Source organism: Alternaria metachromatica (genome assembly GCF_023757995.1).
Source record: "Alternaria metachromatica strain BMP 0045 chromosome Unknown scaffold_9, whole genome shotgun sequence".
In the NCBI taxonomy this organism is placed as follows: domain Eukaryota; kingdom Fungi; phylum Ascomycota; class Dothideomycetes; order Pleosporales; family Pleosporaceae; genus Alternaria; species Alternaria metachromatica.
The window spans coordinates 872,422-896,854 of NW_026055500.1; the positions used below are offsets into that span (position 1 = coordinate 872,422).

General features: G+C 52.8%; 7 protein-coding genes across 7 annotated transcripts; 5 read left to right on the forward strand and 2 right to left on the reverse strand.

Moving 5' to 3' along the window:
- Nucleotides 1-1,229: 1,229 nt before the first annotated feature.
- Nucleotides 1,230-1,961, forward strand: J4E83_005085 (uncharacterized protein; the record flags this gene model as incomplete). Its single annotated transcript, XM_049332006.1, has 1 exon — nucleotides 1,230-1,961. One exon carries the CDS (start codon nucleotides 1,230-1,232, stop codon nucleotides 1,959-1,961), a length of 732 nt encoding a protein of 243 aa, XP_049189101.1.
- A 1,003-nt stretch (nucleotides 1,962-2,964) lies between these two features.
- On the forward strand, nucleotides 2,965-5,026 carry J4E83_005086 (uncharacterized protein; the record flags this gene model as incomplete). Its single annotated transcript, XM_049332007.1, has 6 exons — nucleotides 2,965-3,128; nucleotides 3,192-3,459; nucleotides 3,542-3,682; nucleotides 3,747-4,058; nucleotides 4,121-4,230; nucleotides 4,285-5,026. The coding sequence occupies 6 exons, from the start codon at nucleotides 2,965-2,967 to the stop codon at nucleotides 5,024-5,026; spliced, it is 1,737 nt and encodes a 578-aa protein (XP_049189102.1).
- Nucleotides 5,027-5,207: 181 nt separating this feature from the next.
- Nucleotides 5,208-6,361, forward strand: J4E83_005087 (uncharacterized protein; the record flags this gene model as incomplete). Its single annotated transcript, XM_049332008.1, has 2 exons — nucleotides 5,208-5,216; nucleotides 5,321-6,361. The coding sequence occupies 2 exons, from the start codon at nucleotides 5,208-5,210 to the stop codon at nucleotides 6,359-6,361; spliced, it is 1,050 nt and encodes a 349-aa protein (XP_049189103.1).
- A 2,736-nt stretch (nucleotides 6,362-9,097) lies between these two features.
- J4E83_005088 (uncharacterized protein) lies at nucleotides 9,098-9,741 on the forward strand (the record flags this gene model as incomplete). The annotated part of the gene is made up of 2 exons (XM_049332009.1): nucleotides 9,098-9,664; nucleotides 9,724-9,741. 2 exons carry the CDS (start codon nucleotides 9,098-9,100, stop codon nucleotides 9,739-9,741), a joined length of 585 nt encoding a protein of 194 aa, XP_049189104.1.
- A 3,382-nt stretch (nucleotides 9,742-13,123) lies between these two features.
- Nucleotides 13,124-13,704, reverse strand: J4E83_005089 (uncharacterized protein; the record flags this gene model as incomplete). Its single annotated transcript, XM_049332010.1, has 2 exons — nucleotides 13,124-13,552; nucleotides 13,603-13,704. 2 exons carry the CDS (start codon nucleotides 13,702-13,704, stop codon nucleotides 13,124-13,126), a joined length of 531 nt encoding a protein of 176 aa, XP_049189105.1.
- A 231-nt stretch (nucleotides 13,705-13,935) lies between these two features.
- J4E83_005090 (uncharacterized protein) lies at nucleotides 13,936-15,944 on the reverse strand (the record flags this gene model as incomplete). The annotated part of the gene is made up of 3 exons (XM_049332011.1): nucleotides 13,936-14,999; nucleotides 15,066-15,667; nucleotides 15,718-15,944. The coding sequence occupies 3 exons, from the start codon at nucleotides 15,942-15,944 to the stop codon at nucleotides 13,936-13,938; spliced, it is 1,893 nt and encodes a 630-aa protein (XP_049189106.1).
- Nucleotides 15,945-19,642: 3,698 nt separating this feature from the next.
- Nucleotides 19,643-22,684, forward strand: J4E83_005091 (uncharacterized protein; the record flags this gene model as incomplete). The annotated part of the gene is made up of 4 exons (XM_049332012.1): nucleotides 19,643-20,001; nucleotides 20,048-21,628; nucleotides 21,678-22,421; nucleotides 22,474-22,684. 4 exons carry the CDS (start codon nucleotides 19,643-19,645, stop codon nucleotides 22,682-22,684), a joined length of 2,895 nt encoding a protein of 964 aa, XP_049189107.1.
- Nucleotides 22,685-24,433: the final 1,749 nt, after the last annotated feature.

A 24,433-nucleotide genomic window follows, 5' to 3' on the forward strand; every position in this document is an offset into this window, starting at 1 on the left:
AGACAGCGCACCTCATCCACTTCCGAGGCCACCAAGTCAACCCCACCTGCTAAGTCGACCCCTCCTGGACGCTCCAGCAGCAGGCTTGATAGCTTGGCCGAAAGTCGCACTTCAAGCCGTGTTAGTGGTCGCCAGTCAAGCGTAGGAGACAGACCAATTTGGAGATAGGCACTTGCAAATCGGACAATTCACCTCGACGGACCGGCGCAGACCTGATCGATACCTCTTGTTTCCAAACGAACGACAGCAACATCACGCAATCAACGTTAGCGAAACCTACTTATTCACCCCCAACTTTCACTTCGCGTCTGGATCCTGGCTTGGTCCTAACCCCCGTTCCCTAATATTGCCTTCTAGTACTAAGCATCTGCATTCTTTCGAAGAAGAATCTCTCTCTTTCCCCGCGATGTATCATCGAAATATCCATCTCACCTCTGGACCATTATATCCACACTTTTGATTTGTTGCTGTTTCCATCTGGCGTTTTAGCGGTTGGGAGAAAGTATCCTATACCCCGGAGTTTCACACATGTTTTTGGCTTTCTTTGAAGAAGCATTTCTGATTCACACATGGCTGAGCGAGCGAGCGTATTTGGCGAATGGAGTGCGTGTGAGCGTTGGCATGTTTTTGTGCGTGCTAGGCGCTTGCAGCATTATGGAGGGAGGGATCTTGAGAGCATGCGGGGAAGTATGCTTTTGTAGATAGGTGCTAGATTGGTATCCATGGGTGGGCTGGGGGTGGATGGTGGAGGTTGGGGGCAGCAGACTAATTCTATGTACGAGCGAGTGTATGTTAGATAGTTGAGCGAGATATAGAATGATACCATAGTAAACTGACGTCTCTTCCAGTATTGACTGTACCGCCGATGTGACTCACTGGTCGAGCATCAAGCACAGTCTTCAGTGCGATTGTCTCCCGATATTCAAGACATGCTCACGTGATTGGATAGCATCATTCGTCCTCGAACCAAAGACTTCACACCTGACCCATCACAAATACCAAGACAGCAACTCTGGGGTGTCTTACTGGTATCTTCCTTGGAGACATGGTTTTTGCAAGACATTGTACTCACTCAGCCCATATAAATTCCTACAAAGTATCAACCCTGTTGTTGCATAACCACCTACATCAATCTTCACATGAACACACCAGACCTAAACCCTTCACACCTAACCACATCCATTCCGATGACGCCCACGCACGAAGGGAAGTTCTTTCAACATAAGAACATGCAGAGTTGTTTAGCGGTAAACTGTCGGTTCTGCAAGTGGGAACGCGAACTCGATGGTATCCCAATAGAAGAGGTAGCCCCGCCTACCTCGACGATTGAGAAGATGCGTACAGACATGAGGGCGAGGGCAGCCGCGAGGAGAGCCAACGGAACAGAGCAGGAGCGGGACGGTACTGCATCTACATCCTGGGATCCCGACGATGCACGTTGGGATATGAATCCACTGGCGTCACCGTTGGTGAGTAGGAGTAGGAGGGATAGTATACATTCTTGCGAAGAAGATGGTATGGAGGATGGGGAGGGTGTGGAGGTGTACTACACTGAGCAGTCTGCATCCTCACGCGATGGCAAAATCGACAACAGCACTCCCGAAGACATCGAGATACAAGACAACGACACCAATCCACCAAGCCCCACTCCAAGCTCAGTCTACAGCACCGACAATCCCCTCGCCCTCGTCCACAGCCCTCTCTACACACAAAGCGAAAGCGACATATCCGACCTACCAGGCGATAGCACCTTCTCCAACTTTCTAGATGAAGTCCTTTTTGATCTTGACGCTTGGCTTGATGCTGGGGGTTTGGAGAAGGGCGGCCTGCACGACGATATGCCGGAGGAGGAGTATGCAGAGTACAAGGAATGGTACAAGGCGATTGGAGGAGGAGTTTCGAGGGGTATGGTTGAGCGGGGAGTTATGGGGGTGGAGAGGAGGAGGAGGTGGAGTGTTTGATGGCGATGGTGATGGCGATGGTGATGGCGATGGTGATGGAGATGGTGATGGAGATGGGATGGTGGATGTGGAGGGGGAGAAGGATTATGGTGATGTAGAGTGATATCACATGTTAGGTTTATCGCACGAATTGTTCTTTTGACTGATGAAAGTGAACATTCAATCTCCTTCCATCAATCCTTCGACCACATAATGCTTGAAGACTTACATATTCTGCAGACGGCCGACCTTGTAGATTACTGATCCTGCACAGCGGCCGTGGTGGCTGAGCTGAACCCGCTAAATACATGCAGGGGGTAGCCTTCACAAAGCCTCCGTCGGTACCAACCGCTGCCGTTGCATATCCTCCGCAATAGAGTCCCTGCGTAAATCTAAATAAACTTGGCAGTACACGGAACGGACTTGATGATGTTGTCATCCGGATCGGATGTCAGTTTGGACACCGACATCCGCCGGCGCCGCCCAATTGGAAAACGAGGATTGCAAAGCACCGAGCCTACGTACCTACTCAGACTGCTTTTGATGTCTTTTGTGATCGTACGTGGCAGCTAGCCATGCAGTATCATTGGTAAGCGACAGGGGTGGGTGGGGGAGGCGGAGGGAAGGCGGAGGGGAGGCGGAGGGGTGGAGGTGGAAGTCTGTCCCGAAACCGTAGTAGGAGTCTGGGCACTGATTGTTTTACTGCGTGCCCCTGCATGTAGTCATACACTTAACCGGGTTTGGCACATTGTATAGGTAAGGTTGGAAGCGGTATAGAGCTGTACCATGCTTCAAGTTCCAACTTGACGGCCTTGTCTGCTTGTCGGTGAGATGGAATCGGCCCTCTAGTGATTGAATGCTTACGATCATGGCTTCATTGTATCCGGCGATGGAAGAATGAAGAGCATATATAAAGCACCGTACACCACCTCGAAGCTTCATCAACATCGGATCCTCATCAGTGTCTTGCAATTACAATACATCTTTACTTACACTCGACAAACACTTTCTCACCAATCTTGAAATGGCACCCGAACAAGAGCCAAAAGGCTACCGATGGGACATTATCACAGCGGAAGAACTCAAATACGCTCCGCCGTACTTTCAAGATGTCCCAGAAACGACGACGGAGGTAGAGTGCAAGCTCAGCGGCACCTGGCCCAAATGGCTCCATGGCTCTTTCCTTCGGTACGTCACCCTCCACCCTTCACATCTCCCCTAAATCCCCAGCTAACATCAACTGCACCACAGGGTTGGCGTAGGCCGTTTCACAGTTCCCACATCCGAAGATGACTCCACACCCCGAGTCATCATCCAGCACCTCTTCGACGGCCTGGCCCTCCTCCACAAATTTCGCATGACCGACGGTCGCGTGTATTACATGAGTCGCTACACTTCCAACGGAATAACGCGCGCCGCGCAGCGAGACGGCTACGTCAAGAACTCCTGGGTGGGACCGAATCCCAACACGCCTCTTTTCGAAGCCCAGGATCCGTGTTCGAAATTACTTGGTGCGCGTGTAAGTCCGATTATCTAATTCTCCAGTCATGGTTATCTATGAGAAGTGATGGGCAGACTGACTCGTTTTCGGATGGATGTAGCAAACCGTTTTCCTACCTCATGATTCCATCGAACCAGATGCTCTTAATGTTCATGTTCAGCCGAGACGTGGTATGCATCTACCGGAGGATAAGAATCCGAATTCGAGGGGTGTCAAGGCGGAAGATCCGGCTACGCAGGAGGTAAGACAACCCCCATCTGCATTTCATGTCAAAAGAATCTGGCGAAGCTCACGCTGAGATATAGATCCTCGTTCACACGGACTGGAACTGCATGCAAATCTGCGATGCAAAGACGCTCGAGCCGAAGCGCTTACTCTCTCATGCGGTCATCGATCCCGAGCTCGCTGGAACAGGGTGCTGCGCTCATCCGGTTCATGATCGAAAGCGAGGAACGACGTACAACTACTTGATCGATGCAGCGGGTATTATGTACATTTTTGCGTTGGATGTGGTGGCGAATCCGGCGCGTCTGTTATGGAAGTCGGCGCTGCCGTGTAAGCCGTGCTACACGCATGCTCTTGCTATGACGGATAAGTATGTTGTGTTTGTCAGGAACGTAAGTAGTAGTTCCAACTGAACGGAGTGGCGGTATATGGATCGAAACTAACATGCCATCAGCCTGTCATATTGGATCTCAGTGATCCGAGCAAGACCCTCGTCGAGGCGATGGTATGCGAGCACGACTCCCCCGTGTACTTTTACGTCCTAGACAAGGCCGACGGCAAGGTGTAAGTCCTCTCTCTCCCTTCGTCTCTAAACACTCCTGAACTAACAATTCCTAGCATAGCATCCTACCAAGTCCCAAACTTCTACTTCTTCCACACAGCCAACGCCTACGACTACGTCGACCCCAAAACGGGGCACACGAACGTCCATGTCGACATCGCGAGCTACAAGGCAGAACACTACCCGTACCACGAATACGCCATCTCGAACGTCATCAACCCGCTCAAACCCTACCAGACAGGCCGCCTCGTCCGCTACGAACTCTCCGCCGTCAACACGCGCGACCCCGGCGTCGTCGTCCGCGGCACCGTCAAAGCCGCTATTCCAGACATGATGGCGGAACTCCCTCGCATCTCCAAAGCCGCATCCATGGACCCAAACTACCGCTTCGTCTACGGCGTATCCGGAAACGGCATTTCCGCCCCAGGCACAGATGTTCCCATCGGGCGTCTCGGTAACGGTGTCGATATGCCACATGCGTCTTTCTACGGCCACCTCTTCAAGTCTGATTGGCGGACTGGCACGTTCAAAGCGTGGGTACCGCAGAATGGCGAGAGTTGTCCTACGGAGCCAATTTTCATCCAGAGGCCTGGTGCGACGGAGGAGGATGATGGCATTGTGATTACGATTACGATTAATAAGGAGGGGACGAATAGTATTCTTGTGGGGCTTGATGGGAGGACGTTCGAGGAGGTGGCTAGGGCGGATATGCCACAGGTTTATGCGTTGGGGCCGCATGGATCGTTTGTTGAGGGAGACTTTGGAGTTGTGAGCCGTATGGGTCGGGAGGGAGAATGAGGTTGTTTGGTTGTTGGTATGCTCCCTCTCGAAGACTGCTATATCTTTCCGGGAGAGCTCATCATATGGTATGAAGTGCAGAACGGCAATGCGATTTTTGAAGATGTAGAGTCATTCCACTTTGGTCTCCTGCAGCCACCCATTGGGAGCAAACACCCCGTATTTGCGCACGCTCCTACAAATGCGAGGGGTCGCCTTCTTCGCCCCTAAAGAATTCATCAGTCTCTTTCAACCTCTCCTGTCTCATTATACGATATCAAAGTCACCTTCCAGACGTCTTTATCTAGCTTCTAGACTTCCTCCGCACCAGCAACCATGTCTGACGATAACCCTCGGGCCTCTCATGCCAACTGCTTGGATGATGAGCTGGCTGCTCTGACGCTGCAGCTTGAGGAGCTCGGTGTCTACTCCGGTTCTAGCAAAGGGAAGCATCCCGTGGATCAACCTCCGGACGTCGATGTTGCTTATGGCCAGTTTCAGGCCGAACTTCAAGCTCACAAGGACTTTCTTGCCGACCAAAAGCTCGCCCAGAGCATCGGAGCCGCTGTGCACTCCGATAGTGTCATCATTGGGGATCTTACCTTACAAGATGTTCAGGCTCATGCGGACCGCCGGTTTGCACTGGAGTTGAGCAACAATGATCCTGAGATCGAAGCCTCGCCGCCGTCTGTGCACGGAAATCTACAAGGCGAAGACCATGACTGGATGTCCACCGTCTCCGAACACATCGCTGCTACTTCGGTCGTTGAGTTCTCCGATGATGAGACAGAGGCCGGACCGTCCATGTCCTACTTGGAGCGCCAAGCCGACACCATCAAGAGATTATCGATGGAGTTCAAGTGCTGCACTTGTCTGGACCGAATTCCCCGCGCATCTATGGTCAAAGCGGAATGTGGAGATCGCTACTGTGTTGATTGCATCAAAGGTCTGTTCATGCGGTCAACGAAAGATGAGAGTCTGTATCCTCCTAGATGCTGCAAGCAACCTATCCCACTTGACCTAGTCGCCAAGCACATGGATCCAGAAGAACTGGCCACCTTCGAGCTGGCGATCGTGGAATATGCGACAAACGACAAGACCTACTGCAGCAACCACGACTGTAACGCCTTTGTTGTCCCCAACAATATCGAGCCCGGTACAAATCGCGCAGTCTGTCCGAAGTGCAGCACAGAAACCTGTTCTCTCTGCAAGGCAACTTTCCATGGAGCAACTGACTGCCCCGACGATCCGGCCCTTCACCAAACTCGGGAGTTGGCACGCGAGATGGGGTGGCAGACCTGTTACAATTGTGCCCGAGTGGTACAGCTGCGAAGCGGCTGTAATCATATGACGTAAGTTCTTGACGCTTCGTACGCGTAAGCTATGCTAATTTATCGAAGATGCCACTGCAAGGCCGAGTTCTGTTACGAGTGTGGCACACGCTGGAAGGAATGCGGTTGCCGTACAGCAGACCCCAATCGTATCGTAGAGCGTGCAGAAGAGATCGTGGACCGAGACGCTGAACCGAACATACTTCCTGATGTGTGGCGTCAGTATGTTAACAGGGTCGCCGCCGAGTTGCAGGACAATCATGAATGCGAGCATTCGCGGCGCTTCCAGCGCATCTTCCATGGCGCGCCCAGGGGAGGTTTCAGATGCGAGATGTGCGATGCACGCCATTACAAGTACATCTTGCAGTGCCGCCGCTGCTATGTCAACGTCTGCGAGGACTGCCGTCGCAACCGCATCTAAGCACGACCTTGAGTCGTTGTGGCCACTCCCATCAAACGTTACATCTCTGTTATTGGGGACGTATCTATTCCTCTGACGTCCGTCACTAAATGGACTTCCACTCATTAGATTAAAGCAACACAATTATGATCTTATCTGCCAATTAGCCTCGTGTTCCGCAAGATTTTCTTTGTTCTCGTATCCGCCAGGGAGCAAGCGAGCACTCATATCCGGGTAATTCGACGGTACCGTATAAGTTGAGACATGACTCTCTCTGTCAGGACATGCAAAAGACAACAGATTAGAAATCTCTCCCAATACATCCCTTCTCTTTCCGCAAGCGATGTTGCTACGTGCAGTCTTCAACCTCATAGTGTTCGGCGCATGCGTCGCTGGCCTCCACATAGGCAAAGAGATCCGGCAGACCGACTGCGACGAGCTCGGAAACTATCCTCCGTACACCGGGCCATGTGAAGTCGAAAGTAAGCGCATATATGAGTCTCCGGCTCTCCGACGTTGAAGGTGCGCGACGCGCTGACTGCAAGCAAGACTGCGGCGCAGGGCGACTCAATTGCTTGAAGCAGGTACCGCCATACACCAAATGCGCTGGTTATCCGACCGTGGGTGAGTACGCATTTTCATGACCGGCATTCGATAGCTGATGAGGATGTAGGTTGTCCCTTCATAGGATGCGCGTGTACAAGGTAGGAAGGCTGGGGATGACATCACCAACAGCGGGTTAGGCTAGAAATGGCTTAGTGCCAGGGCCTGTTCTTTCGTCCATCCTTCACAGGGGCGCGTCTTCTCTCTCTGTCTTTCGTGCTCGACCCTAAGGGGTCTCTGCCAAAACGCGGGACCTGACTCGCACATATAGAAGACCGCCATCCGGAAACTTGGTTCTTATCGATGCCCAGGCGAATATATTGCTTACACGATCTGAGAATGCGCGGCCAATCATTGAGCGAGCGCAAGCTGAACCCTCTTCCCCGCTGGTTGCCATTGTTCTTAGACTGCTGCCTGAATGAAACATAACAAGAGCGCATGATCTCGTCCTCTTTCTCAGTATTTCACCTATTTACGGGCCAGAAACATCATCCCCATACGAACAGTCTACCAACGAGCTAGCCTATTCGCTTGCGCTATCGAGTCCAACATGGCAACGAAAACCCCGTTTGTCCGAACGTATAATACATCAGCCGATTACAATGACGGAATCCACGTGGTATGCGTCACAGTATCGATTCATTCGTCACTGTCATCCTGACGAAAGCCACAGTTCCTGGAAACTATCGACGCAGGTCTTGACTGGGAGCCAGCGCGCACCATAGGCTTACGTCTCTGGTACAAAGCCTACGTTGATCTAACACCGGAAACATGCTACGTACTAGATGACGGCAACGGACGTGTGGTGGGTTATTGTATCGGCGCCGCTGATACAACGTCTTTCACACAACGCTGGCGCGACGTGTTCACTCCGACTATCGATCCGAAACTTGTGCCACCTCCGAATGTCCAGACCAATGATTCGCGGATGGAAAGAGAAGACGCTAGGCACTTCCGAAAGGCTGTGTATGAAGCAGACTGTAGTATGCTGTTGCCTTGGCCGCAGGTGTTGGAGCAATATTCGGCGCATCTGCATATCGATATTCTGCCTGAGTATCAGCGGAAGGGGTGGGGTTCTATGCTCATACAGCATTTCCTGGGTGCGGTTAAAACTTTGGGTGCGAAGGGGGCCCATCTTGACATGGTGCAGTCAAATACGAGCGCAAGAGCTTTCTACGAGAAAGTGGGATTTCAGGTTTGTCCGCATGTACTAGATGATGGAGCGAGTGGCCAGCCTGGTATCAACGGCATCGTGGTCACATTGGTCATCAGTCTATGAGCACTCCAAGTATCGTCAACTTTGTTACTTATCCTATTGTTCTTCGCATCAGGTTGAACTTCGTCGCATGAAAGATTGTGGGCTGTTTTACAGCTGTCTACAACGTGGCCGTAAAGTCACCGTCATGTCGAACTACCCATACCTCGCGTAGTCTTTCTTGCGCCTGTTGCTCGCACTAACCCTTCCAGCATGTTAAGAAATGTCAACGCAACACTTACGCAATGGTACTACTTAACTTTTCCGGAAGTCTTACGGAGACAATAGTCGTCTCTGACGAAGAGCTTCTCCTACGCTAAAAGTTGATTCAGTACAATTCAGCGCAGTCATGCAGACAAAATATGTTCAGATGCCAACGGATCCGCTGTTGTCAGCCACTGTGACAGACTCTTGCGAAATAGATATATAAACCCCTCCTCCATTCCTTACATCCGGGACCAAAAGGCAGACACCGACATCACAAAACCAAGATACCGCCCGCAATGCCTCATGCGACCCAACATCCAGCTCTTACGCCCGCCACACCTCCCACGAAAACATTGGTTGCGCCGAATGGTAAAATCCGATCTGATAGCTTTATGAGCGTTCACGAAAGGAAAGATCTGCAGCAAGCACATGCACTGAACCCACTAGACCCTTTTGAAGTTGACGGTACACCCGTGAACGAGTGCTCGACTGCAGCACCATCCGAACATGATCTCGAAGAGCTGAGATCAACACTCACTGAAGCCAGGAGAACCATGTATGCTGCTATGAAGAGGTACAGCGACCTACACTGGATCGGCGAGCTTCTGTACGAGCTCCCAAGTTCACCTCAGGTCTATGCCGTCTCGGAACCACCAGTCGAGGAATCAGCTCACCCAGCACAGGAGACTCTAGCGAAAGCGCCACCTCCTCGCGCCAAACCAGACCCTGTGCCTTACTCAGATTTCATCAAGTTTCTGGAAGACGGAGGCTTTACCTGGCTGCTAGAACACGTAGACAAACTCAACAGCATGGACGACTTCGCCGTCGCTCTCACTGCCAATCCCGAGCAAAAGCGCTGCAAGGTTGGGCGCCCAAGGGGTAAGATCTTGAAGAAAGAACAGACTGACGATCTTGACAAAAGGATATGCTGTATGCATAAAGGTGGTGAAGACTTTCGTCGGCAGGTTTTTGATCACGGGCGAGACCCATGGAAGTGCTGGCCACCAAATGCTCATGAGGACAAGGAAGTGGTTACGAAATGAAACAGATATAGCGTGGATATTGAGAGGTGTCAGATAGGAAGTATGTAAGAGATTCAAATGCAACAATGCTACCATTCACCCCAATATTCGCCTCTCCAGTGCATGCTATCTTAGCGTTGCGCTTCCGCGTCAAGCGCTGCGATATGCGCCCTTTGTTATGTTGAACAGGCAAAGACATCCCATTGAAGCTACCCAGGTACAGCTATCAACAAACGCGTGTCTACCGGTTCAGCTAACCACAACTTTCAACGCCCGGTGATTAACTTCTAACGCCTACCATCCCGCCACCTTTACTGCTTCTTCTCACGATTTGTCTTCCGGCGCTCGGCCCTCTCACGCACCGCCTGCACGCGCTCCTCTTCCGTCTGGAAAAACTCTTCAAAGAAGCCTCCAGATGCCCAGACACCAACGATGTTTGGCGACTCATACGTTTCGTCTTCTGTGGCAGAACCATGATCTTGAAGATGATCAGATTTACCGCCTTTTAAGATCACAGGACTGGAAGCCGACGAAGCGTTAGGAGTAGCTTCTGCGTTCCTATCGGAGGTCTCACTACCAGTCGCTAAGGAGACTCGGGTCACGTTGTCGCTGGAAGTGTTGGGTTGAGTGGCGGCGTAAGATGTGTTGGATGAAGAGGCGCTGCTTAAAAGTTTCTCATCAGGCTGGACTTGTCCATGCGATGTTTGTGGTGTTTCTTTGGGCATATTGGGTATCTATCTGAATTACGGTGGTGTTGTCTGTACGGCTAGTATGTTGAGATGTTAGTGTGCAATGCTTCTTGTGCTGGAAAGGATTGATAAGGGAAAATGAAAGAGAATAGAGTGGCATCTCTTATACGATGACCAAAACCCCACCTCAGACAGCCAACGGAATACAACAGCCACGAAACAACTCATGGGAGATGATACACCCGACTGTCTCAATTCTAAACGAAGAGATTAACAAACAAGCGGCGTGGCATACTTTGCTACAACACATGCCATTTCATGCCAAAGCCTCGAATCTCTGCTCTCTAAGCCCCTCAGATTATCACCAAACCCCTCTCTTCACATCCACCGTTCATCCAGTTCTATCGTGCATCACCAACTCCCCTCCTCCGATGTGCATGCCTGACCACAACACTCACACCCCTCCTCCTCATCTCATTCGCTACAATCTCCGCTGCCGCAACGCTTCGATGTGTACCCGCATGGCATGTAGTCTGTATCGATGCGATCTGGTTCCCAGCATTGAGATGATTCGCTATGGCGGTGATGGCTTTGTTACTATAGTGTCTCGGATCAGCCAACCGTCTGCTACCTAGAAACCTACGTTATTCCAAACAATGCGGTAATGGAGAGTATGAAAGGGTGAAGAGTGGGTAACTCACCTCTCCCCCATCGCCGTCCGACTGCCCAGTATAAACTGTTGCACTTGTGGACTTACGCCGGTATATCTTTCACATATCTCGCGGGGTGGGGCGCGCCATCTGTGGCAGTATATTGTGAGGAGAACTGGTATGCCGGGTGGTGTGTGTTGAAGAAGTTGGGCTTCAGCCCCTGGATGGCGTTTGAGGACTTCGGTGGAGTAGGAGAGTAGGTAGAGGGTTTTCTGACCTGGTAAGACAGGAGGTGGTATAAAGGGCTGAGGATGCAGGAGAGCGGGTGGAGGTGGGAGGATCACTGGCTGCTGAAAATGCTGTTGCGGTGGTAATAGTGGTGGTAACGGTGCAAGTAGCGGGATTGATTGTAGTGGCATTGGTATCGGCATTTGCATCTGCGGCACTCCTTGCACGAAGGGCTGAAGAGGGAACATCTGCATCTGTGGATATATTGGAAACATAGCTGATGATATCTGTACTAGAGAAACGTAGTATGGAAAGCTTATCAAGAAGTCTACTTTGCGTATACAGCTATCCTGTGAAGACGTCGGAGTGCTGGTGAAGCGCGTCAGTGACCATCACTGGCCTTCAATTCAACAACCTATGTCTGGTATATTGCGTATGTTCGTAAACTCATCAGTGTGAATGGTACAACCAGCAACTTGTTGTTGTGCATGATGAATGTGCAAGTTCTCAACACGCACTGTCGGACTCTCTGTCTCCGCTTTACGGACAAAGAATGTCCGTATGTCAGCATGTAAGCATGTAAGCATTACAGTTTCGGTGTACTCTTCCCGTGTACCAAATCAAAGCACTAGCACAACCGTCACACCGGATCTTCAGAAGACCAGCTGACCGCTACCCTTCCATACGTCACCTTCTCAAACAGCTACGCCACATCAACCCCAACGCTATCCACATCATGACCTCAGAGTTGAGTCTGTAACCCAGGACCGCGATAGTCGCCGTCTCGTCACGACGTCCAAGTATCAGCTTCCCCATGCAGTAAGTTCTGCATACAGATAGGGCTGCATAGTACCACACGTGGCGCCAAAAAGTCCCGACCGACTCCACGCCAATCTTCCAGCCTGCTTCTACACCCATCCTTCGAAGCAGGTAACCGACCTTCCTTGATCCTCCGCATGATCCTCCGCTTGCAAGCTTCCAGCGGCACAGTATCAAACGAGCCTATCGCTTCACGCATGCAAGGAGTCGCTCAAAACTTGGCAACGTCCGCGAAGGCGGGTCAAGAACCTTGGAAAGAAGCCTAGGTACCGTGCCGCAAAGATCCTACTTGCACGCCCCAGCCGTGCATTGAACAAACTGGGCAGCATCTGGGCGGCTATCACGCCAATGAAACACGTCAAAAGGCATCCGTGGGAATAATGGAAGGAAGAATAGGGTGATGGGTAAGCGAATTGTGGGAGGCTGGTGTGGTTGCGCTGCGGCTGAGATTACCGCTTTAGGATTGCGGCGTAGTCGATGTGATACCGAGTTGCTGGGTCGACTTTGGAACCTTCCTAGGAAGGATCGTGAATCTCGTATCGAACGTCAATGAATCCTTCCTCGGTGGCTACCGAAATGAGAAAGTGAAATTGCATGATTCTAGAAGCGAGGGAAATCGTTCGATCATCGTTCTGGGAGCGGAGAGGGCGGCTATGATGAAGTTACGACATGGACCATGGTGTTGTGCGTGCGCAAATCTGGAATGGGCGTCTCGGATCGAAGCGAGCAACGCCAATCATGACATATGCGCTTTTCTAGTTTCCTTGCATTTGTTCCTTGCCTTGCCCTATCTAGATTATGTGAGTTCAACGAAACATGTTACAACCACAGACTCGGTACCTATGCATCTTCTATCGCACAAATTACTCCTTCTGAGTTGATTCATCAACCCAAGACTGAGGTCGTTACATGATTCACAACTTTCCTTCACCTCCTCCTTGGAGCACATCGCGTACGAGCTTGAGGCCTTGCACGGCAAAGGCCACCATGTTGGCTTCGCGCTCGCTGCTCCCCATCTCCGCTTCTCGAGTCACTGTCTCCCCGCCCTCCCGTGCCACGGCAAGCGCTACGTAGCCTGGTGTGCGGTTACGAGTCGTTCCCCCCGTCGGCCCTGCGGTTCCACTCTCGCTGATGGTATACGTGCTACCTAGTGTCTTGCGCGTGTGCTCGGCGAGGCCAGAGACGATGGCAGGGGTTGGGCCACTGTAGGATTTGATGGTATCTTGGGTCCAGCCGCAGTATGCGATTCTTGACTCGAGCGTGTAGAGGGTGAGGCCGCCGCGGTAGTAGGTCGATGCGCCGGGGAAGGAGAGGAGTGCTGCGGAGATGAGACCGCCTGCTGCCTGGTTGGAGTGGTTAGTAGGTGGCTTTGAGTTGGACTGGGGGGTCTTACTGTCTCTGCTACCGAGATGGTCTCTTTGCGCTCTTTGAGGAGTGTGGCTACCTCTTGGACGATTTGCTGGAGCTCTTCGGGCGGGAATATGGGTGGTGACATTTTGAGGTATGCTGGATTGGGTAGTTACGCTTCTTCTCAAACTTGAAGTTTAAGCTTCAATTGCGTGCAAACGTTCTTGTGTTAATAATTGTATCGGAGTTATGACGGACGTAGTCGCTTTCGGTGGGGTATTTCGAGGTTGTGACGTATGCGGGGTAGCTTCCATTACACCTCCAACCGTATAGATAGTATACCGAAATATTATACATACAAAGTCAAACACAATTTACTTTAGACATCGAAAGCGAACCTCTCTTCTCCCCTCTTCATCAATCTGATTGGTATCGAGACACCCCTCAACTGCAGCGTGATGATACTCGCCATCTTGGTCTGGATCAGGTCCTGGGCTCTATCCGTAGCCATCTTGTATAGATCCCTCCTCTCCTTGCCTCCCTTTGGCATCTTCTCCACCTCTTCGTCACTAGCAAAGTCATCGACTGCGAGTTCAACGCTGTACTGAGAGAAGATCGCGGCCAACACCGCGAGAATCTCCACTTGAGCAAAGCGTCGACCAATGCATGATCGGAAGCCGTCACTAAAGGGGATGTATGAGCCTTTGACGGGCTTGAAGAGTTCAGATGAAGTGTCTTCGCCTGCTGGTCCACGTAGCCCTTCATCGTCATAGTTGATGTCGACGAAATCGTTATCGGGCTTGCTATCCACGAGCCAGCGTTCAGGTCTGAATTGGTCTAGGTCGTCCTTGCTTAAGCTATCAGATGGTGTTGGCCAATACTTTGGGTTGCGATGTATGGCTGCGCTGAGGAATACGTGAGCGTCGCCAGGCACCATATACTGCTTTCCCCCGATATTCAATGGTTGTGGTCGACCTGGTGGAGTAGACTTCGGGATGTTGATGATTGGTTGCAGCAGCCGTAAAGTTTCGTTCATGACTGCTGCTGGCATGCTTCCGAATAGCTTTTGGAAGTGCTCTTCATACTTCCATTCGTCGATGGGCTTACCCGCAAATATGTTGTCGATGTCGTCTTGCAGCCGCTTCTGCGAGCCCCAGTTCATGGCGAGGAATACCATGGAGAAATGTAGTGTGTTGGCAGTTGTTTCGTGGCCCGCCAACATAAGCACAAATGCGTTACCCAGCAAGTCGCTCTTCGTAAAATTTGAACCCTCTTTCTTGGTGATGCCGCTTCCGCGGATCAGAGAGTCGAAGATGTCCATGTTTGCTTGAGTCTCGCCGAACTCGACTTGGGTCTTCTTCATCTCATAGATCTCATCCATGTACTTACCCCATTCGTGGGCCGCATCGCTGACTTCACGATGCATTTTGACTGGAGATCGTGCTAAGAGAACTTGTTAGATGGCATATTCAACTTGACGCGGTGTAGTAGTAGTAGGAGGGAACTTACCAAGCCACTTAAGTGGCATGACTTGAGTCCACATGATGTTGTGGAGCAGCTGGCTCAGAGCGGCCCTGTAGCTCATAGTGTAGCCAGGAGGGGCTTCCGATCCTACGAAGATAGAGTCTTCACTCTTTTTGTCCTCCACTTTCTTGCCCTCTTCGTGTGGCCATACTACGCGTACGTCGAAACCCGCTCCACTGATAACATAGAGAGCAAAGTTCATTGCCGCAACGGAAGGATCGGCAATAGTCTCATTGCCTTTACCGTCGGATCCGGCCCACAATCCCAGCATCGACTTTGCGTGATGGAGAGTCTCGTTGAACACAAGCTGATTGTTCTTGTCACCGAAACTTGGTGCGACAAGTTTGCGATGTGTGCGCCAATCTGATCCTTCAGTACTCACCAGATTTTTGCCGTAAATGTCCAATGACGTGTACATCTCAAGGGGCTTGGGAAAGTCATTGCGGCGGGTGGTAATCTGAGTCACAGCTTCCGCGTCTGCAACAAAAACTACATTTCTGGTAGGAGATGCGACCATGAAGACGTCCATACCCATCTTCTCGAAAGGCCCATGTCCGGTCATGTAACTCCATTCTGGATTCAGAAGACTGCAATACCTAATTAATACCTCGCCTGATGTCAAGTCGAATTTACGTACTCAAACCACATGCCTCGCCATGATTGTGGCAGAAATCTCTCCAGCAACGGCAACCATAGCTTGAACGTCGACAGCCATAGGATGCTGAACGTATACCATGGCGCTACCACTACAGGTAGTCCCGAGCTCTTTGCTAGCGCGATATTGCGTTGCAGGCCCCGATACTTCGAGATGATCTGATAGATGGCAAAGCTCGCAATGACGCTAAAAACCAGGGTGACAACCATGACGTTGTTTCGTCGGGAGGACTCTAAGCTCAAAGTGAGGCTATCGACACAAGAAATTGAGATCCGCACGGTCTCGCACTATCGAAGGCGCTGTCGTGAGGACGGTGAAGATGGTGCAGTGGATGGGTATTCGCCTTCCAGCGCGCAGAGGGGTTTGTGACGTATACATACGCGCGATCAATTTTGCCTCACAAGCGTTTCAGGGCCTCGGCTAGGGAGGATCGCTAGCAGATGCATCTCGCGTATGCGTGCTATATGCAACAACTGTCGGTACATTGAGGAATACGGATGAAGCCATCGTCTGATAGGCTGCGCTCACAAAATCGCTGCTCGTGTGGTGTTGCAACGCGATAGAGGTCTGCGTCATCAGTCATCGCTTCCGAAAATGGCTTGGCGCCTTCGAATCGACGTGTTTCCTCATGTGTACGGGTTGTGTGACACTTGCGCTCACCACGCATCTGCGAAACACAAAACATGAACGTCTGATCTAATCGTACCACCAGGTAATGGGGACCACTGGGAGGTGCGCGCTCGGCTGTAAACTCTGCGGTTCGTACGACGTCGTAGGACATGGCTCCGAGGAGCAGCGTCCAGGCAATACTCGCGCGCACCGCCTGGTGGACAGCGAGCAGACGAAGGTTCGCGTATAGCGTATATCGTCACTTGCGACGTCACAGGAATCCTTCCGTCATTGTTGACTGCAATTGTGTCAGCGCGTGCACTTGGATCTTCAGACGACAAAGCGAATGCGTTCGTTCCATGGATACGACTCACGGTTCACCGTGTCGCGCCGCTTTGCCGATTCACCAGCCCCCTCTGCATGTTGTTATGCCACATACGGCAGGCAGGAGGACAAGGGCTACTACATCACTTGCCGTCTAGTGAGTTTGAATTTCTAGAAGCGTTGTTGCTCCGATCGATGGCAAGGCTTGGTATGCCGTGTCGCAGAGTGAAGCGACTACACCGACTCGACGGCAACTTCTCGACACGAGATTGACTCGCTTCTGCGCCGTCTTTTGGAGAGGTAGTCCAAGGGACACCCCGTTTTTCTACTGGACGCCTCATGCGTTCCACGTGGTAGAGCGACAGCCGCCAGGATGCTGTAAGCCAGGGTGTTCCCACGAGGGTCGCAGGCCGGCCTGGCTTAGACAATCTCGGTTGTGGGGTGTCGTCAATCGGACAGGTCCTCTCACGCATCAATCATCTAGTCTGAAGCAGACCGCAACTTGCCATAGCGCCGGTGAGCAGCAGGGCCGGGCAGAGTCGGCTCGTCATCTGACAAACTGGCTCAATGGCTATCTCTGTTCGGAGCTTAGCAGCAAAGGCACTGCTGTTTTGGATTGATGTCGCCGGGCAGCTGACCGTTTGTTTGCGGCAGGCCCTTCACGGCCGAGTAACCAGGTTACCTGAGCTTGGCCGTGTTGCAAGGGTGTCGAGGGCACTGCGGCGTGCACAGTACCGACCTACTCCAAGTGCACAATGGAGGGGTCTAGCAAATGTTCCTGACGCCATACTGGCGGTCGCGTGTTGCGGCGCGCTAGTTATTACCACTGACTTTGGAGCTCATGAAACTAACGTCAATAGAATTGGCCGGCGCCTCTCCGGCACCTGCCATGAGCAGCAGCCGCGATTTCCCTAGCAGACGAGGCGGACAAAAGGGTGATGCAGTTGTACACACACTACCTCGCCATGTGCCACCAGACTGCCTATAGGCGTCTCGCCAGGATCTGCAGCCCGGAAACGCAATGCTGATCTTTGGGCAGCAGAGTCGCAAGTGACAGGTCCTGTTCGCGGAGACTCGGCGCATGAATCGCTGCAGCACCAGGACGAGCGCAAAGCTTCAGGTAAGCAGAGGGCTGCGGGCGCAGGAAGAGGCGCGGCGGCGTCGCGAGATATCGTCTGCAGCCACCAGCAGCGCATCACTTCCATCAACCTTCTCGAATGCCTCGGTGCCGCTGCAAAGTGGAGGCTGGCCGACTAGGGATCGTGACTAGCTGGCCTCAGAGCTCGGATCAGTTTCCTGAGTCTTCAGGGCCAGCAATTGGGCGGAAATTATCCGACTACAGCTGCTGACGGCCGGCGACGATGGTTGTTGCAGGGCGGAGGACCGCGCATCGCCGCACGAGACAGCGAGCACCGTGACTGTCACATCGCCGGCGCTGGTGTTGCAGCAGCAGCAAGTCATTATTGCAAGTAGACGTGTCGCCAACGGCTGCAGACGGCGGCCAAGTAGCAGCAATGGATGCGCGGTCGCGTCGGGCGGGAGCAACGTTTGCTGTCTACAACGGCATCATCCTATGGCACATGACGGGCTCTGGCAGCGCGCGCTGTTTGATACAACGGTCCCCATGTCGTCCTTGACGATGGCCACACAGCGCGTCTGGTGGCTCCGCGCTGCTACCCTGGTCTCGTAGCCTGGTCAATGGCACAAGCGACCTGTGTGCTGCACATCCTTCGCTTTCGCGCTAATACGCCGCCTTTGCATCCTCGTCCATCTCTCCAGGCTTCGGTATGGTGTTCTCCCCTCCCGACACGCCCATCGCCCACCACAACCCCAACCGTCACCACGGCTAACTCGCACTGCTGCCCACCACCACCGCCAGTGTGCCTGACCCAGCGCTGACCCGCCTCCCGCCCCCCGTCGCGTCTCGCTTTGAGCTGTTCCTTTTTGCGACTGATTTAGTTTCGCGCCTCTTGTGATTGCGCCCTGGCCCCTTCGTTCGCACGGCCCGGTCTTAATAGCGCCACTTTTCGCCGACCAAGCCAGCAAACGTCGACAGCATAGACCGTCCGCGACTCAGCTATTTGGGCCTTACCTGCTTCGGATAGTTGTCTCCGGCTCCATGGTAAGAGAGTCTTGCCCAAGGCTAGGTCCTTTCTTCGCGCACGCGGCATAGGAAAGCTCCCGTCCTGCATCCCACTCTGGCCTCCGAGCACTTGCCCTGCGACGCTTTCCAAACTCTTCCCCTCTTCCAGGCGATGACGCGGGTTGGGCTGTCATCTGCAAATCATCTTTGACTTCCCATTCGCTGACTCTGGCGAATTGGTCTTTTCCTGACCCTGCGACTGCCGAGGCCGCCCTCTCCACCACCTGCCCACCCCCCGCGACCTTCCTGGCTTTTGCCGTTTGGTGGTCCTGGGACCATCCGTTTTGCCCAGTAGTCGTCTGTCATACATAGCCGCATGGCCATAGCGGATTCCGTCTGGCATATCTAAGGATGGCTGATCCTGACGCGCCCGGCCAGTCTAAGAGAGCTCGTTTGGGCTCCGGCAATCTTGATCATCCGCAGTATAACGGCCACGGATTTCCACCCCCTCCTCCACCGCCTCATACCCAACCCACTCGACCTCCATCCCATCCCACTTTGGTCCAGGCTTCTCCCCCCTACGCTTCTCACGGCTTACCGGTTCCGTCTGCCCAGTACCCTTCTCACGTTCAAGGCTATCCCGGACCGCTACCTTCACCGTCCCTTCCGCCATCTGATATTCGTGCCCTTGCGGACCCACGGAACATACCCTCACCTCGTCAGCATTCCAATGGCGTTACTGGAGCATCGCCTGTGACGATCCCCCAGGACCGAATCAACAGCTACCGTCCCCCACTCACACCTCAGACAACCACTGCGCCAGAGCAACACAGTTCCCGGTCCACCAGCGTCAGTATCAGTGTCGACGTCAAGTCTCAAAGTCAGACTCCCATGGAGCATGGCGGCCACCACCAGCCGTGGGCAATCAACCACGAGCATCGCCCCAATGGCAGCGTACCAAATGGATACAACCACGCCATAAGTCCATCACACCCCAACGGACCGCCATATCATGTCCAGCCTCCACCACCTGTCCAGCAGCAGTATGCCGCTCCTGCTACGCCCTATGCGCAGACTCCGTACATGAACGACTATGGAAACGCGCAACAGATACGGCGAAAGCAGGTGCGCGCCACCCAAGCGTGTAACCACTGCCGTTCGCGAAAGCAAAAGTGTGACGAAGCACGACCGTGCCAGTTCTGCAGAGAGAACAACTTCGACTGCCAGTACAAGGACGTCCCGCCACCCAAGTGCGTTGCTCCCTCCCCCCCTTGGTTCATCGCTGACCCACCCTAGGCAAGACAGAAGCATGATGCAACTTCAAGAAAGCGTTAACAGCATATCTGAAGTCCTGTCGCAGTTCGTGGACCAGTTCAACGGCTGGAAATCCAGTGTAGAGAGCCGGCTCCCACAGCCGCGAGACCACGAGATGATGTCGAATCACGCTTCGCCCGTAGCTTCTTTCTCGGCACCCCCGAGAGAGCACGGCACATCTAGATGGCCTACTCCCATACAGGGAAGAGGACACATCGGCCGGGTCAACAGCAACCTGAAGATGGAGTCTCCCATCGCTCCTCACTCGAACATGATGTCGCCTTTGGGCGGACAAGCATCGGCATCCATCAAGCAGGAGTCTCAGTTCGCGCCACCTCCCCAGCAACCGGCCACACCAGCCGAGAGTGTAAGGACAGACCGCAGCCATGCCACTGAGACCAGTCCCAAGGAACAGACCGGTCTGCAAGGTGATCACACCACACCTGCGCACAAGCTGCTCGACGAATGGCAGCAAATGAGCATTTTCTATCAAGGTATTCCTTATCTAAGAAGGCTAATGGACAACGGTCGTGAAGTCTCGGACTACCCGATGCAGCTTGAGCAGGATCGCGGTCTGTTGCGCGTCTGGGGTGTTGGCGAGGGCCAAGACCTAAACGACGGAGCGCAGGGACCCGGAAGCCCGGAGAGCAGCAACGACTCCGAAGCCGCATCACCAGCACCTGGCAAAGAAGGGCTATGGGGCTATCCATTTTCTCCAGATGCCGGTTCCGTAAAGACTCCGATCGGCACACCTCGAGAGTACTTCTCCCATCAGCCGCGGCAAGCCACTAGCAACGGGCTTGGTTCAGATGGTCGGCCCGACTTCTCGCGCCCAGTCATGTTCGAGTTGCTCAGGTCCTACATGGAGACGATGCACATATTCCACCCGTTCATGAACGAGACCAAGCTCAGGCGCATGTTCAAGGACTTCAGCGATCAATATAGTCCTGATGCAAGGCCTATGAACCCCCGCTCGCCTGCTCCCGTCCATGGCGTAAAGCGAAAACACTCGGAGAGCAACTTCGAAGGAGGATTAGCAACAGGTCGCGGCGAGATCGAGAGGTCTCTGCGCAACGCGATTGTACTGCTCGTCCTTGCTCTTGGTAAAGTCTGCGCTCACACAGATCCCTTGCCCGCGCCGAAGAACGACCGGCATCCATATGTCAACGAATGGGGAACCTTCAGAGAATCTCCACACCCCAATGGCGGCAGTTTCACCAGCGAGACCTCAGATGAGAATCGTCCCAGGAACATCGACCTACTACCTGGCATGGCCTACTATGCTTACGCCACCGATATCCTAGGAAACCAACAAGGAGGTAACACTGTCGCGCATGCGCAAGCTAATCTCCTAGCTGCACTGTTCCTCAGTCAGTATGCTCGTGTTTTGGAGAGTTGGAGCTGGATCAACAACGCGTGCCGAATCGCCCTAGTCCTGATCAAGGCCGACTACAGCAAGCTACTTCGTCAAAACAGCGACCGAAGACATACATGGAGCGGCAAGGAGAGATACAGACTCAACCTGGTCATGTGTGTCTACTGGACAGCTCTCCAGTTGGAATCGTAAGTATTCTCGTTTCCAATATGCTCATCATTTGCTAACAGTTTCTAGTGATATCCTGGCAGAGATGAGCACTTTGCCGCCTTCCGGCATTTCTGCACATCAAAGCGAGATCATGTACCCCGAAGGCGTCAACGAGAGTTGTTTGCAAGACCAGGACAGCAATTTCGCGCAGCAAGAGGTGGAAGTACGCGCAGGCCCAAGGCAAGACTTGATGATGAAGCTGTACTCCACCCAGACATTCCTACGAGTTGTCCTCAACGTAGCGCATAACGCTCTATACGGCCCCACTGGCCGCATGACCTTCGACCCTACCAGCTTCAAGGAGGTTGCTCACCACGCACTCACTCACAAGGAAATACTGGAAGGTTGGCGGAAGCTGCTCACACCGGAACTGGCCTGGTCGGACGACGAGTTACCCTCGACAGATCTCAACATTGCTCGTGTACGCGCCAAGTACTATGGTGGCCTGTACATGATGTTGCGACCCTACCTCAAGCTTGCGAGTCACACGCTCGAGTTCCCGCCTCCGCCCCCAGGCACGACCGGCGCTGCACAGCACAACTCGCCATCGCCTTATCCAAGTGCGGCTACAAACCGAAACGTGCAAATGGTTGACCTCAGCGAAGACCAGCACAAGATTATCAAGATCGCTTGCCAATGTATTGACGCTGCTATTCGGAGTACTATTGCATTTGATCGCGTAGGCGAAGAGCCAGGCAGCACGTACCACTACTTCACACCCACGCGCAAGAAGAGGCTCATAGTAACCAACGTCTTCGGCACACTTCACGCGTAAGTTTGCATCAGATTATTGCCTTGGCATCTTAACTAACACATACCCCAGGCAATTCGGTAACATGCTCGTTCTAGCCTCGGTCTACAAATCTAAATTATACCCCCTACTACCCAGCGATACCTGGCTCACCAAGGCCAACCTCGCCGCCCTCTTCCGCCGCACGATTTCTGTCATTAGCGACGTGGCGCAAAACTCGCCAATCCTCCGCATGGATCTCGAGATCCTCAAAAACGTCCAGAGGCAACAGGGTCTCGAATGAAGCAATCAACATCATGACGACATATCCAACATCGGCCAGGCGCATTGGCATGACGACTCCCGCCCTGCGCTCCCATCCGACGATGTATCTCCGTATCTCCTGCACACGGCAGCCACCCTCGATCTGAACCGCCATCCGACACGCGCCATTGTCTGGTGGATCCGGGCCGATACCGATCTGAACGTGCATGATGATTTGCATGAGTAGACTCCGCGGAAGCTGCACGTAACATTCTTTCTGGATATTTATATATTTGCTTTTTGGGTTCCATCAATCTCGCCTCTGTTTTATTCCCACCACCCACGTCGATCAGGACAGCTTTTTATTGTTAGAAAGAGAGCGAAACGCATTGTTACATGCGCAGCAACAACCGCACACGCGAACGGCAACGAAACGGAAGGCTTCTTTTCCTTTGGACTCTTTGGAATTATCTATCATCATCATCATTGGGCGGCTAGCGCTGAAACTAAGCATTTCGGAATCCATCATTTCCTCCCTCTTTTCCTTTGCGTCTCAGATCTTGTCCTCGCGTATATCTGGATTAACCCAAGTTACCCGCTGTATGCACACATATCCGCCCAAGGCTTGGTAGCGGGGACGGAGCAAGTTTTCTCAACTGCAACTAAACCTTTGCTTTTCCTCACACCACTGCACGCCGGACCACAGATATGGGTATACCCAGGGACCTTTTCTCGTTCTCCCCTCTCTTCCCCGTCATCGTTCACCGATCAGACTAGGGGTCTATGTTACGTTTGTGGAGGGTGGTGTGGAGTCGGACGTCGGAGCGCATCTACATCGATGCACGCTAGGACTCGCGAATTAGGAGATCTTGGGTTCTAGGTCCAAGCCACAGCACTCACAACCCTGTCGCTTTGTCGCAATAATCACAATGTATCGGGCCCGCATCGCATTTGCAATCCCATCCATTTTACTTTGCTTTTCGCAGCCGGACCCTCGAGCATACCGTTCATGCAATGGTGGAACTTTGATCTACAGGTCCGCGGCTTTTCTTTCCGTGGCTCTCACCCAACGGCTTTGGATGGTCGCTTTTCAAGTCGTAAGCCGTATCGCGAACAGCCTGCAAGATGACCGTGTTTCGTGTGCTCACTAACGGTACTTTTTCGGTCTAATACTGTGGCGTCGCACGCCCCGCTCCGGCTTGGGAATGGGAGAGATTGGTCCGCACGGGTCCAGCGCCTCAGCCGTTTCGCTCGTGCGGGCTGGCTGCGGTTCGCCGACTCTTGCTCTACCGCCGCCCGCCCCCCAAGTGTCACATATCACGGTAGTAATTGTTTGTAATAATCTGATTGATGATTATCTCACACCGATCAGACAGAGTCCAATACCATGGCTCCGTCTCAAACTGTATCGCAAACTCTATCTTGCAGTCGCGATGCATCCCTGCTGTCGATTATGCGGCGCGAGCATTTCAAGGGACGTATACAGATGCGGTGGTTCGGGCGACCGGTACATTCACAGAGGCAAAGAAGCAACAAAAGCTATCTTGAACGTCAAGGGTAAATCCGTTACATGCGCGACTAATCATCATACGATCTAACATGATCCGATTATTACTGCTACATTTCGCGGAACCCAGGGTTCCCGGAAAGGGTATCAATATGCGCAACATCCAACCTGCATACCAAGTCCAAACCCACGATCTCTAGTCGCTGCCCAACCAGCCTCAAATGCAAAATGCAATGCAATGCAAGTAAATCAGCACATAACGCCTCATCTCCAAGTCCATTT